The sequence below is a fragment of the Mesoplodon mirus genome (genome assembly GCF_964341445.2).
Source record: "Mesoplodon mirus genome assembly, chromosome: 6".
NCBI classification, from domain to species: domain Eukaryota; kingdom Metazoa; phylum Chordata; class Mammalia; order Artiodactyla; family Ziphiidae; genus Mesoplodon; species Mesoplodon mirus.
In genome coordinates, this window is record NC_138982.1 from 43,665,736 (window position 1) to 43,681,034 (window position 15,299).

The 15,299-nt window shown below is 49.6% G+C and overlaps 1 protein-coding gene across 8 annotated transcripts in view; it reads left to right on the forward strand.

The window, feature by feature from the left end:
* Window positions 1-15,299, forward strand: part of MASP1 (MBL associated serine protease 1) — a gene marked incomplete at its 5' end in the record, with an annotated part of 63,131 nt that overhangs the window by 34,101 nt on the left and 13,731 nt on the right. For 3 of the 8 annotated variants that reach the window (XM_082624421.1, XM_082624419.1, XM_082624418.1), the window contains 4 exons: window positions 528-606; window positions 6,843-6,980; window positions 7,775-7,849; window positions 11,376-13,838. In XM_082624421.1, the coding sequence (XP_082480547.1) occupies window positions 528-606; window positions 6,843-6,980; window positions 7,775-7,849; window positions 11,376-12,259 (1,176 nt within the window). In that variant the 3' untranslated portion in view covers window positions 12,260-13,838. Of the gene's footprint in view, window positions 1-527; window positions 607-3,063; window positions 6,274-6,842; window positions 6,981-7,774; window positions 7,850-11,375; window positions 13,839-15,299 lie in introns of those variants that run through there. The other 5 variants (XM_082624422.1, XM_082624420.1, XM_082624423.1 and 2 more) reach the window with 3 other exon arrangements.

Genomic DNA, 15,299 nt, shown 5'->3' on the forward strand with positions numbered 1-15,299 from the left:
CAGAATCTCTCGAGGGGGGGCCCAGTGACTGTTCTCTGTTTAGTTGCCCAGGTGAGTCTGATGTGAGCCAAGCTAGTGGACTGCTGCTCTCAGGGAAGGATAATCCAAGCGAGGACCCCACGACATCAGCACATCACTCGTTAGAAATGCAAAGCTGTGGTCCCCAGGCCAGACCCACTGATTCAGAAGGGCCCAGTGACCTGTGCAGAAGCCCTCAGGGGCTCAGGGATGCTGCTGCTCACTCAGGTTTGAGAGCCGCTGCTCTGAAGGAGTCACAGGTCCAAGTTTCCCTTCAGAGACAGCCTCCCGGACCCCTTCTTGCACACAGTCCTGGCCTGTCTCCAGAGTAGGAGCGGGGGGATACAAATTCAGCATCTGTCTTCCCCTTAGCTTCAAGCCCTTGGAGGCGCACGGTTGGGAAAGCTCAGGGGAGGGCAGCCACCTTTGCTGTTCGAGCTGCTTTCACTGGGAAAAACCACAGACCCCACCATTCCTCCTTCCCATACCTCCTTCATGTTTCTTCCCAGGATAATGTGGAGATGGACACGTTCCAGATCGAGTGTCTGAAGGATGGGACATGGAGTAACAAGATTCCCACCTGTAAAAGTAAGAAAACACAATCGGTTGATTCTAAGGCTCATGAGCTCCCCAGCACTGGTGGGACCCGAGCAGAGCCCACACAAGGGGGAAAACCTGGCAGGTACCTCTGAGCGGGTTAGGGCAGGAATTCCTCAGACACATCGGGGTTGGACCAAAGTTTATTAATGTTTCTTTCAGCAATAAGATGTTAGAATTCCAAAAGGACCTTGTGGGTCCCAGTTTGTTTTCTAAATACTAATTTTACCTCTGCCTGCAGGCAGGTTGCCAAATTTGCTAAAGGAATAGCTTGTTTCCAGGTTCGAAACTAGCTCTGGCAATTGCTAATTCAGGAAACTATTTTGGCACTGGTGCCCAGAGCCCAGTGACCTTGCCAGTCTTTACGTGGCCATCAGCTATATCCACTGTCTCCTGGGACAGCTCATTAGCTGGGGCTGTGCAGGAAGGGCTGTGTGGTCAACACAGTGGACCTACGTGAAGCAGTGGGTCCAGTTCTGCACTGGTTCTTGGGACCCAGAGTTCTTGCCTTGCTTCTGCTCCTAAGCCATGCTGTGACCAGGGACAAGATCCTTCACCTCAGCTGTAAAGATTTTGGATGAGCTTTAATATTCTACAATATATCCCACTGGTTCGGAAATAATGTAATCCATATAAATCACCTAGTGAGCTTGTAAAAATACAAATCACCAGCCACCATGCCCTCTGCCCCTAACCAGGTGATTTCAATGCAAGACTTGTGAGGACCACAATTTTAGAAAACTTATCTGTGGCAACAGTGATGAGAGGAGGCCTGGCGACAGAAAGGGAAGAGAAAAGAGGGAGGGAGGGAAGGAGGATATATTTTCGAATGGAGAGGTGAGGAGTTGAGAATTAGGGTGGGTCCTGCCCAGCCCCATTTCATGACCTCATATAAACTTTAGAGTGTTGTCCTCTTCCCTTCTACTAAATGGCTCGGGTCCAGTAAGCAGGCAGATCCACTCCCACTGCCCCCAAGGGGACACTGTCAGGGTGGGGCTCCCTTGAGGCAAATCCCAGGCATAATTTTGGAGCAGAAAGTGCTTGTTTTCAATTTTCTTTTCTATATGGTGATGAGGCTGGAGTCAGCCCAGTGTGGGAAATGGGTGCACTTTATGGCTGCAACAAAAAGTCTCAACAGACATTTACTGGATGCCTGTACAGAGGTCCACAGGGAATTCAGATGGAAAAGACAAGGCCCAGGCATCGAACTAAATGCCAACAGACACATCTGCCACCTCCTGCTACACGTGGCTCGTGTGTGGTGCTGTGACTAAGTTCTGTGTGAAGCACTTTGCAGAACAGGACAAGGAGGCGGTCTGAAGGACGAGGCAGAGGATGAGGGGTAGAGAGGACAGGGTGCTGCTTTGGAGACAGGAATTTCTAGATTCAAATCCAGACTCTACCAGTTAAATATGCATGAACACTTGACTGAGACTCATTTGGCCTGAGTTTCCTGCATTCTTGATTGTTCTGTGGACTGAGTTAATGTACGTATCATACCCATGGAGCACCAGGAGTAAGTAGAAGCTCAGTAGAAGCTTGTTTCTTTCCCCTACCCAACCCCGTCATAGGAAGAGGTTTGGTTTCTCTCATTCATACTCTTGGAAAGTAGGAAACGTTGGGAATAATTTTTTGTCCCTGATGAAACACACACTTTTCATTGTCACGGAAGTATTGATAGAGTAAGGCACTAATGTACCTGCTGGTGCTCTTTTATGTGACGTATGCTAGTATACAAAGGTATGCTGTCATTTCGTACTAAAGAAAAGAGGAATTTTTCCTCCCTAATATGACCTGGTTCTCCCAGCATAGCCTGAATCAGGACTATTAGACTCCCCACTCAGACACACCCGGCCTCTCTGCTTGTTCACTGAGTAGGTATTTATTGAGTACTTTTGTCCCAGGCATGTGCTGGGTCCTAGGGGAGATGCAAAAAAGACAAAAAGACTGAGAAGTTGTGAGTCCCCAGGGACTGTGGGGAAAGCGGTTGGGAACAGACAGAAGTGTGTGTGTGCAGTGAAGAAACTTGCACCAAAACAGGAAGTGGGAATTATGGGCTGTGGTTCTGGCCCTGTGTCCACCTTGCTGGGTGACCCCAAACAAGTCCTGCTCCACTCTGATGCCATCTGCCAAATGAGAGTTTGGACCAGATGAATGCAAAGCTTGCTGTACAGGCAGAATGTTATCCTTGCCATGAGCCAGGATTTATGACTGTGCAAATTCTCAGAATGGTACGCATTCCACAATCCCAAGCTGTCCTTCACGCTGGCTGTACCTACACTATGCATTCTTAATCGATTCTGGTGGAGTGATTTCTGTATTTCCTGCAGAAACTGTTTCTGCTTTGCTTGCTAATTTTTCTTTCTCTTCTTTTTCTCTCTCCCTCCTTCTCTCTGCTTCCTTTCTCTTTACCTCCTGACCCCTCTTTGATCTTCATCATGGTGGCAGAAACGGAAATGGATGTGGAGAGCGAACCTGAGTCAGAGCAAGTGGCAGAGTGAATGGCGGGACCCCACACAGTGCAGACATCCAGGAATGGACCACTCACAAGACCCCTGGGTCCCAGAGCTCCTCCATCCCTCCCCATCCTGCCAACACTCCATTTCCCATTTCAGCGCGGATTAGAATGGATGCTGAACAAGGCAACAGAGGCCTAAGCAGTTGAAACCGTGGCATATATGACAGCTCTCCTTTTGAGGGTTCACCCATCATACAAACATTATGCTGAAAAGATAATGAAAAGATAATGGAGGATTTTTTTTTAGCACTTCTATGTGGACTATACTCTTCTCAAAGGAAAAATGGCTTTCATTCTAGAGACATTCACATGGTCTTAGGTGGACCAGGTCAAAGTGGGCCCTGATTTCCACTCCACACTTCAAGTTTAAATGGGCCAGAATGCCTGTGACTTTATGATTTTAATATTTGTCCCCATTGCTACTTTCTTAATAATCATGAGTAGGTGAAACTAACAATAACTCATATAGCATGGATTTTTAGGAAACCTAGACCTATTCTCATGCCCAAGAGTTTCTCTTCCACCTATACCTAACACAGGGCTGAAATTCCATCATCAGAAGATCTTTCCTCTGGGGTTTACAAATTTTGCATTTCTGAAAATTCCCTAATTAAAGTTTTTCAAAAGATAGGTATCATGCTTGAAAGCAGCAGTCCTCAGCTCTGGTGCCATGGGACATCAATGGGTCATAAATAATGATAAAGGGCTGTGGAGGGTGGAAATCTCTGCTTCAGCCTGAACAAAATCTGGGTAGACATATCAGAGCACCCCTGCATTACATGGTGACTGCTCAGTCTATTTGCTGATTGAATGGCCTCTTGATGAAGGCAGAATCCTGCAAAGTCGGACAATGAATGGTCCGGAGACTGCAGCACCATCCTAGGTCAAGGGTACCCTTGAGAGAGGAGATGGGGCAATCACTAAAGTTAAGCATCAGTTGAATCAATATTTTTAAGACCACAAAGTATAACAGGTCTTGTACTCAATGTGAGTGAAGGGATCGTAATTTAGACAGAAGATATGATATAAATCCAAATAATTGCAATACCAGGCAACTTAAGATACATGCCTCAGAGAGCAGTGAATAAAGGGCCATGCAAGGAGAAATGAGGAAACAGCCCTATCCAGTCAGAAGAATGAGAAAAGCCTTTCAAGAAGCAGCGATGTTCGATCAAGGCCTGGAGGGCAGCCAGAGCATGAACCACGGGGTTTCCTGTGTAGCGAAAGCAACAGCACAGTGAGGGGTGTGTGACGCTGGAATGCAAGGGCACCGCAGGAGAGACGAAGAAGAAAGTGGGGTGGGACAGGTCAGGGGCATCCCTGGGACCTGAGGGCCAGGTGAGCTGATTGTGTGTGGTTCCCTAGGAAGCCCCAAGACTGTGTCAACGTATCCTCAGGGTGGCAGGTCAAGAAAGACATGTCTGAAGGAAAGTAAATGGCAGGAAGAGTGACAGTGGAGACAGGGTGTGGGTGGCACAACCCAACCCAGAGACTGATGAGAATGGGAGGCCAAAGGAAAGGGGAAGGAAAGAGCGTTTTGATCCCAGAGTGTGGAAGTGGCCAGACACACTTTAGAGAAGATGATGAGACCCTTTCCCAAGCAAAGAAGATGGACTAACTGAGGAAGCAGGGTCTGGATCTAGCATCTTGGATTGTGGCAGGCAGAACTCAAAGGGTCTTCTGGAAGAAAAGCTGTCTCTAGGTCCCAGAGACGCATGGCTCTTTGCCTGCCAGTGTAGACTTGGGGAAAAGGTTCACCTCTTCCCCACTCACTATACCCAAGCTGAAATGACCCTCTATTTTCCACTATCTGTCACCCCTTGTGTCTGGTTGTAAAACCAGCTTCATCAGTGGGCAAAGTTACTTCTCTGGAGTAAAGTAAAAACAGGCCCTCCGTCCAGACAATCTCTCTGCACCAGTGCTGGCTGCATACAGGCTCTCAATGGCCTGACCACCTAGCCATGTCTACGACTGACCCTGGCATCCTCCACCCAGAACTAGGTATTAGGTCTTGAGGATAATTTGGGCAAAATAAATTGCTAGACCGAAGTTAAGGGACTCAGAGTAATACAAAGATCCAGGCACTAATCAATGGTATTTCCTAAAAAAGGAAGAAAAATCTGCTTAGAGACTCTGCAGGAAAATTCTTTTAAAATTGTTTATAGCTTTAGATAGTAAATATTATTGCCTCTTGTTATCATAGTGCTGACCCTTACATGCTTTCTCCTCAGAGCAGAAGGGTGTCTCTACCTTTGGGAGAGCAAAACAAATGGGAGCGATTTGTCCAGGGGGATTGGAGGCCAGGAAACAACGCTAACCAGTTCTCTTGGCGTTTGCCTTCCTTGTAGATAGGAGGTACCTACCTGCTTTTACTCCCATGCTTCATCCCTCTCCTCCACCCTGAAGGGTCTTAGAATCATCTGTATTTTCAGTTAGATAACTCTCTGTTCAATCAAAAATATAAATTTGGAGTCCTAAAGTTAAAAATCACAATTTCTGAATAGCGTCTCAGGGATAAACTGCCCCTATCTCTGTTTCCCGAGGTGACCAGGTAAAATTCAGGAGGAGGGAAACTCTGGCTTTAGAATGTGATCCTCTGAAATTATCAGAAGATGGACAGCTAATGTCCACCATTACCCAGCTAATATTGATTACAGGCCGTTTTCACTAGAAAACAGATCCTAAGAACCGTGAGTCTGGTTTACTTTAAAAAAAGCACTGAGTTTAAGGTCATGGCTAGTTCTCTGACTGTAACTCACTATGTGACCTTAGACCAGTCAAGTCTCCCCACTGGGCTCATCTGTAATCAAGATGATGTTCTAGGTTGCCTGACTTCAGGTTCCTTTCCACCTGCGAAGTTCTGAGTCCTCTGGGATTCTTCAATTCTGGCAGAGGCTGTTTGAACTAAGATTAGGATTTCCTTAGAAATGAGCACCATCTTCTAACAAAGGCCCCTGAAGAGACATTGACAAAGTGCGTCCTCAGCTCCTGACCTGGCTCCTGGCAGACTCGTGCTGGCACCTCCCCTAAGACTTGGCTGGACTGGCAAGCTCTCCTAAGGTCACCTCTGAGGAGCAGCCATCTTTGGTCTTGCCCTACAGCCAGCCCCAACGTCCAGCCACAAACAACCAGAGAAAATGAGTAGGTGAAGACTATAAGTTGGTCCCTCCTGACCCCCTTTCTGCCTTCTGTGCCTGCAGAGAGCCAGCAGGGTGCGGCTGTGTACTCATGCAGGAGCTGGGTTTCTTTTTGTTTGTATTTTTTTATGCCAAGCTCCAAAGTGAGCACAGTAATTGCTCTTACTCAGCATGTGGTTGGGTCTGGAAGAACTGAAGGTTCTTTGGTTCATGTGAGCCAGAATTTTCTCCCTGAGACATGGGCTTCATGCTTGGACAGAAGAGGATAAGAGGATTGCACAATAGAACTGGAAGTCAAGGAAAGGGCCCTGGTGGGGAGAAGACTGGGATCTGCTTGAATCTCAGCAGACCTGCCCCTGCCCTGGAATTGACACCAGGCCAGGTGAGTTGACCACACAGTGGTCATAGAGGGGAGACGCCCCAAATGCAGGGCCACCATGTGCATAGACTATAATGTTGCTCTCTGGAGTTGTGTGCAGTGTACAAGCTGCACATCATATGAGACATGCACCAGATGGCCCCAAGAAGAAGAGGAAGGGGTAATTGAGGGGTCTCACTCTCTTCTCTCTCAGTTGTGGACTGTGGAGCCCCGGCAGAGCTGGAAAACGGGCTGGTCACATTTTCCACCAGAAACAACCTTACCACATACAAATCCGAGATCAGATACTCCTGCCAGCAGCCCTACTACAAGATGCTGCACAGTATCACAGGTGAGCCTTCTATGCTAAACCAGCGCACTCCGTCCTCACACGCTCTGGGTCTCAGGGTTAGGCTGGGGGCTGAATCAGCCAGTCTGTTGACCACAGTTTGGGAGGAATTGGGAAGAGAAACCCTTGGAGACATGCCTCACGTCTCCCTGCCTCAGGCCTGCACCCCGAGTTAAGCTGCATGACATCCCCATACCCACACAGACATACAGCCTCTGGCAGAGAAGGAACCCTCAAGGAGATGTGAAGGCCAGTCACTTCTGCTTCCACCACAGACTAGCACTAAGAAAATTCTCCTAATTTCTCAAAGCCTCCAAGTCCTCCTTCTAGAAAGGGAATAGTGATAGCACTCACAGAGCTAGCGTAATCCTCATGAGATGGTGGGCACAAGTGTGGTTTATGAAAGGGTTTGTTCAGTGGAGAAGTGGGGGCAGGGGAAGGGCGCCACAGAGAGCTGGGTGACTAATGATGAGAGGTGCCTTCCAGGGGCTGGGCGGGTCCCCGACAGGCAGGAGTCAGATTGCTCAGGGCCTTGGACACCATACTGAAGAGCATCCTGTTTATTTTTGAGGCCAGTGGGGAGCTATTGTGATTTTGGGCAGAAATGAAACGATTCCCAGTTTAGAAAGATGCTTCAAGTTGCAGACAGGACTGGCTCAGAGAGAATGGCATCAGAAAGACTCTTTGGAAGACTTGCAATGATCCACAACAGAGGAGTTAAAAACCCGGATCTATTTTCCATGTGCTATAAATCACCTATGTTCTCCTTCTTCTTCAACCTTTTCTCCCTCTCCCAGATGTATATACGTGTTCTGCCCAAGGAGTCTGGATGAATGAAGTCCTGGGGAGAAGCCAGCCCACCTGCCTGCCAGGTACCTCACCCTCAAGTTCTCTGCCTCAAGGTCTCCCATGCCAGGCCCTCGGGCCGCAGGTGCTCTGGCTGTTAATGGAGTAAGGGGTGGGGGGGTCATGATGCTTCGACTGATTTTTAAGAGATAGTGTCAGAAGGTCAAAGGTCAGAAATGCCTAGCCTCACATCTTCTCAAACCACCCAGCCTCTATGTTCAACCTGTTCTGTCGCACCAGGAGCCTTCTTGCCTCTTCTCTCTGCAGTTCTGCACCCTTCCCACCAGGTTTTTCATCCCACACAGCTGGTGTTTGCACTGGCTATGCACCAGGAAAAGTGAGAAAGTAGGCACCTCGTCCTCAAGCACTCACTGTGTTTCAGAGGAGGTGGAGATCAGACAAATACCACATGACCATAGGACAGAGCAACAAGTTCTTCCAAAGAGCAATGCGTTCAAGTCTTCGTGACTGCTACCTCCCCCAAGCCTGTCTACTGACCCCACTTTAAAATGAACAAAGGACGTTGTGGTAATAGGAAAGGTCCCTGGCCATCACAGCTGCTACGAGTTCCCAGAGAAGGAGGAAATTCCTGCATGTAGTTGTCTGTGAGCAAAGGGATGGGGACTGGTTAGGAAGACTTCACTTAACAGGGCTTTAAGTCTAAGAAAGAACGCAAAGAATTCGTGAGGAGCTGAAACAGGGGAAAGGCCAACCTATCCACACTCTGCTGATCCCCATCATCTCAGTTAGGCTTAACCAGGAGCACACCCAAGGGCCATGGCTGCAGAAGCCTCAGAGAAGATGGGGAATGGTGGAGCTGTGGCAAACTGGAGGCCAAACCCCCATTTTGCTAAAATAGTAGGTGGGCCAAAGAAGACGGCACTGCAGTGGATTCCATCCCAGGCAGCCATGTTGCGGTGTCTAGAAGGGGAGGAGGCACTGAGCTGGGAGTCATGGGCCCGGGTCTTGGTCCCGCTGTTGTCTTTTCCTAATTGCAAGCTTTGGTAGGTAACCTCACCTCTCTGGGGCTAGGGTTTCGTACCTCAGAAGTGAAGGAGCAGTACCAGGTGATCCCTGACATTCTATGACTCTTCATGGTCATCGTCCTCTAGATTCATACAAAGCATCTTGGATACAATGAGTCATGAAATTCTTTTAACACCTGGTATCGAGCAGAACATCGTGTATCATTGAACCAGGCCAGAGAATTCTAAATTCTCCACCCCTAAAACACCAAGATTGAACCCAAAGGCAAGCCAGAATGGAGAAAGCCATTTCATCTGGCATCATAATATCCCACCTTTCCAAGGAAACTGTTAAGAAAATATCATTTGCCCCTTATTTTACACATGAGAAAACTAAGGATCAGGGAGGTGTAATGATTCATCCAGGGTTACCTACAAAAAGTTAGAGGCAGAACTGGAAGATGGACTCAAGACTTTTGATGTCAACACCAGCAATGCTGAGCCATTCTTGACTCTGCCATCCTCATGAACCCGGAATTCTCGAATATCACATTTCTGTTTATAGGGCCCTCCCTCAGTACCTGCAGTCTTCTAGAGCCCAAATCTGACTTCAACACAGCTGAAGCTCTAGTATTTCAAGGTGAATCCTTTGCCTCAGGAAAGACTGGATGGAGAACGGTAGCAGCCTAAAAGAATGGCCCCATTTCAATGAGCACTCTCAAAGGCTGGCTGCATCATTCAACCTCTTGAAAGGACAAGAGCATATCAAGAAGAAAAACAGACTTTAGTGGGAAAAAATGAAGCCAGAGTCCAAAGAAACAGGCTCCATTTCTGGCTCTGCCACTAATAACTTTGAGTATGTCACTTGCCTTCTTTGAACCTCAAGTTTTCCATCTTTAAGTTAGCTGTTCTCCAAGCTTCCCCCGCTCAGACACTCTGTGACCTGGAGTATGCCACTGGCACCTTCATGGGAAAAAGGCACCATTCAGTGCTGGCTTTGCTGTGACCATGGACTGAGCCACAGACGTGTCCCTCACCAGATGAGGGCCTATGAGCACTCAATGAGCTGTTTTGCAGGGCCAGTCACAGACCTGCCTGGAGAAGTCACTTTGTAGGCTGCTGCTTATAATTGGGAGTCTGGCCTTCAGCTCTGAAAGGCCTGCCACAGACAATTAGTAAAAACTACCTCACGTCTGGCCTGGGGTGAACAGCAGGGTGCCTCGGGATCACGTAAGGAGCATTTGGCATCCAGAAGACGAGCATCTGAAAAGCATTAGGTTGCTGGAAGCCTGACCTCTCAGAGTTGCCAAGAAAACTCAAATGCTCCTTGGTCTTTAAAGGACTGCTGAAAGTCTTGCAGGCCAAGAGGTGTAGCCTGGCAATTTGCAACCAAGAGGAGGTCCACGCTCATACCAGGCTTAGCCCCCAGGCCTAAGCACCCTGCTTGGAGGGGCCCTTGTGAGCTTGTTCTTAGGCAGCAGGGGGCTGGCTCTGAAGACCCTCTGCTCATGGGCCAAAGGCGTTTGGCTACAGGAGGCTGGTGGTGCATGTGCATGCTCGGGGTACAACTCGGTAGAACGAAGTTTGATCAGACCTTTCTTCTTTCCCTGAAGGTACTATGGGGTTCCCAGGTGCAATGATGGGTAGAGCAGAGCCTATGCATCATTGCTTGTAGATTATGCCACCTTTCCCTAACCTTGGATGCCCTGGGCATCCCTTCACATCATGTGTCCTTTAGTCCAGAGAAGAAAAGGTTCTTTATATGTAATGAGGCACTGTGGGATACAAGGACAAGACATTCATCTTAGAATCTAGTTAAGCCTCTGCTACTCAACTTAATAGCAATGTGATCTTGGGCTAGTCATTTAACCTCTGGAGAGTTCTACTCACCTATAAAATGGGGGTGACCAGGGCAAATGAAATGAAAATCAAAGGAATTTGGAATTTAAAGGATCCTTGGAGATCATCTTGACCAACTACCTCATTTAGCAGATCAAAAATTGAAATCCAGAGAAGGAAACTTCCTTACCCAGAGTCACACAGGACAGAGGAGAGAAAAGCCAGTTCAAGGCCCCAGGTGTCTCAGTTCCCAGTCCAGTGTTTGCTGTGACCTGCTAGATAGTATTTTAATTTCCTTCCATCTCTCAAAGCCATTGACCTGTGGTTTTCAGAATTTCTAAGTACCTACAGCATGGACCACGTCTGGGTTCTGAGCTGCCTTTCTAGGGAAGAAAGGGGTAAAGTGACCACTGCTAGAGATAGTCCTGGCTAAAGGTGATCCAGGCCACAAGTGATCTTGGCTGGAATGGTTCAGGATGGTGAAGGCCCACATATAAAAAGGTCTGGTCCATAGACAGCCCTGGCTACAAAAGGGTCCAACTACAGATGGGCCAGACTAGAAAGACTTAGGCCAAAGATGAGCCCACTCAGAGCTTTCCCAGGCTAGCATGGCTCTGTGATGTAGAGTAGGGGCCGTGGTGGCATAATCTACAGTGGGTGAGACGTGCACTTCTTTCAGAGGGTCTCTCCACCTGGCTGACCTGACGTGTCTCTGTCCCTTGTCCCCGCTCCCTCCTTCTCCTTGCAGCGTGTGGCCAGCCCTCCCGCTCCCTGCCAAACCTGGTCAAGCGGATCATCGGGGGCCGGAATGCTGAGCCCGGCCTCTTCCCATGGCAGGCCCTGATCGTGGTGGAGGACACCTCAAGGGTGCCCAATGACAAGTGGTTTGGGAGTGGGGCCCTGCTCTCTGAGTCCTGGATCCTCACAGCAGCCCACGTGCTGCGCTCCCAGCGCAGAGACAACACGGTGATACCGGTCTCCAAGGAGCACGTCACCGTCTACCTGGGCCTGCATGACGTGCGGGACAAATCGGGGGCTGTCAACAGCTCGGCCGCCCGAGTGGTGCTCCACCCAGACTTCGACATCCAGAACTACAACCACGACATCGCTCTGGTGCAGCTGCGGGAGCCCGTGCCCCTAGGGCCTCACATCATGCCCATCTGCCTGCCGCGGCCCGAGCCCGAAGGCCCGGCACCCCACATGTTAGGGCTGGTAGCTGGTTGGGGCATCTCCAATCCTAACGTGACGGTGGATGAGATCATCAGCAGTGGCACGCGGACCTTGTCAGACGTCCTGCAGTACGTCAAGTTACCCGTGGTGCCGCACGCCGAGTGCAAGACTAGCTACGAGTCCCGGTCAGGCAACTACAGCGTCACAGAGAACATGTTCTGTGCCGGCTACTACGAGGGTGGCAAGGACACGTGCCTGGGGGACAGCGGCGGCGCCTTTGTCATCCTCGACGACTCGAGCCAGCGCTGGGTGGCCCAAGGCCTGGTGTCCTGGGGGGGCCCCGAAGAATGTGGCAGCAAGCAGGTGTATGGGGTCTACACCAAGGTCTCCAACTATGTGGACTGGGTGTGGGAGCAGATAGGCTCCCCACGGGGCCTGGGGGAGCTCCAGGTGGAGCGGTGAGCTGCCTGCCGTCCTCGGGGCGCCTGCCCTGGCCAGCCCCAGCGAGGCTGCACCACACACTCCCAAAGACGGCACACTCCATGTTACTCACGTGACCAGTGGGATGGACCACGCTGTTCCCACCCTCCCAAGACAGCCCCTGGGACCCTGAGAGGCAGCAGTGTGGTCCAGGGAAAAGGCTCCCTACACAGGAGGCCTGGGTCGTTGGCCCTGGGCGAGTCCCCTCCCCTCTCCAGGCCTCCTCCCCACAGTACAGTGAGGGAGCTAGACTGGGGCCAGTACCCCCCACTCCTCTCCCGAGTGCTCACCCCAGGGGCCTCGTTCACTCCTAGTGGCCCTGGTCTCACTCTTGGCGTAACTGAGCTTGGACCTGACTGTTAGAAAATGTTTCCTTGCCTTGAGCTAAGTCCGCGTATTCTCCCAGCTTTGCCCTCTGGGAACATTCTGGCAGAAAACTCCTCAGGTCTGGGGGGACAGGGATGACACCCCAAGGCCCCTCTCTCCAAGTGTAATGCCTTGTAGTACTTTTGTCCCTGGGTTTTCTCTCCCAAAACTTCTTGCAGTCCAAGCCTTATCCTTCTGTTCCCTGTTAAAGGAATTTCAAAGGACAAAGAGAAAGCTGGGAAGCTCTGTGGTGACTGGGGGGAGGAGAAGAGCAGTGGGAGGCTCCCCAAGCCTGTTAAATTCCCACCAACCACTCAGAGCACATCATTTGGACCCACACGTCACTCCCGAATACCAGCTGACCACATGGGTGTCCACACCTGGCACTCCAGACGAGCATGAAGCAACCTTCCAGCCTTGAAATGTGTCATCTGAAAAGGCTACCTGAGCCTCAGCCTCAGGTGTGGAGACTCAACTGGATTGTTCGGAGAAAGAGAAGGCTCACACCATGCTCCGCTGTGCCTCTGGACAGGGAAACAGAAGAAGGAGGGCTCAGGACATAGGAGTGACCCAATCCCACCAGACTGCCCAGCGTGTCTGTGATCTGAGCTCTACAGAGAACACACCCAGCATGGATGTTGAGAGGGATCCAGTCCTCCAGTTTCCAGGAGCCAGAGCCAAGAGAAGCAAGGACCTGCCTGTGGAAGACAGTGAGAAGAGAGGGAGAGCCCAGAGTCCTGGGTTCTAGCCCCAGCTCTGCCCCCAACTGGCTGTGTAACCTTTGACAAATCACTTTCCCTCTCTGGGCCTCAGTTTCCCCATCTGTAAAAGGAAGGCATCAGATCCCCCTCAGGGTCCTTCCAGCTCCAGCGTTCGGTGGTTCCAATGCCAGCAGCCTCTCCCTGGCCCTCACAGGGCTGATCATCCTCCTTCTCCCCAGGCTCGCTCTCCTGGGGACTCTCCATCAGAGAAAGAAGAAGCCCTGAGAGGGATTCCAAGAGAGCAATTGGGAAGCGTCCACTTTTCCAGTCGGGTCCTGGAAGCACACTCCTATGTGTATGAACAGTGCATGTAGAGGATACTATATTTTGTTTATTTTATATCACAAGCTTCACTCCTCTGTAAGTTTCCTCTGCACTCCGTTTCTCCCATCAGGGGACTAAAGTGGAAATAAACCCTCTGTGGATAACCAACAGCCTTTGTTTTGGGGTTTGGTTATTGTTGATGTTCGTTTGTTTTGACTTTTTGAAGAAAACCTGGTCCCTCATGAAGCCTAAGTCTCTCCCATTGCAGAAAAAGTATAATTTTTGTCACCTGGACATCATCCAAGAAAGGGTGATGAGGAATGGAGTCAGTTATGTGCCCTCTCGAAGGCTGCCCGTTCCATCATGGAAGTGCCTGCCATTTAATTCCTTGAGTTCAAAGAGCTCGAATGAGCACGCAAGGCAAGACCGTGTGCACCTAGGTCTCACACAGGCAAAGGGAATTAACGTCATTAGAGGAGTGGAGATTGCCGTATAATGGGAAATTAAGGAGGGGGAGGTTCATACAGCTGAAGATGATCTGGATAAATTTGCAGAGAGGTTACAAAGAACGCACTGAGAGATGGGAGGGAAGGGGAGAGGGGACAAAGATCAAGCAGGAAAGTGTGCCCTGAGTAGAGTGGGGGCAGAGGGGATGAGGGGAAGGTGGACAGAGTCTCGAAGGTCATTCTATGTTATTCTATGTGCTCTGTCCTGTAACCAGTGATTCTCTAGTTTGGGGTATATCAGAATCACCTGGGGGGCTTGTTAGGAATTCAGATTCCTGGGTCTCACCCATGGGAAATTCTGAATCAGCAGGTTAGAACGTGAGCAACATGCTGTGAAAAGTGGAGGGGTCGGGGAAGGACCAAGCTAGAGAGAGCAGTTGGGAAATTACAACAACCATTCTGGAGAGAGGTGGTGAACCCCCCCCCCCGGACCTAGGGTGTGACACTGCAGATGTGGGCGTGAGGGAGTTTGAAAACATCTAAGTAGTGTATTGGGCAGGGCTCGGTGTAGAGGCATCGTGTGAATAGTGCAGACACAGAGGTGTGGAGTAACACAAGCTAATCTGTTAGTGAGGGCTCCCCATACAATGTGCTCCTAGTTTGCCTTTGTTTGGGGTTTGTATCATAATGAAACTGTCATGCTTTTTACACTACTGAGAGCTAAAAGAATCTTACATTATGCCTTATACTTTATATGTAGCTGATTTCAAAGATTATCATGTCTTGTATTCTATTACATTTCAGAGTTTTACTTTCCTCTAGATATTTGGACTTTATGTTGTGACATATTGAGACACAGGTGTCATGAGGTTGCATGGAGAGCACATTGTGACATTACTCTCTGCTTCTTCTGGTGACTTTTTTTTACCAGTTTAGTGGCTGATTAAATACGGGTGTTGAAGAAGAGGGAGGCAGCGAGGATGCAGTCCGTGCAGACATTAACAGACATCTGGAATAACAAAAGGGGAGACAAATGGGTGGTGAAAGGTGGAGACCAGGACTTGGGTTTTCTGTGCTTGAGGAGTTTATGTGCTATCCAGCTGGAGACGTAAGGATCAGTTCAGAGGAAAGGGCAGATTAGAGACACTGATCTGAAATTCATCAGGGTCTAAATGGTATGATGGC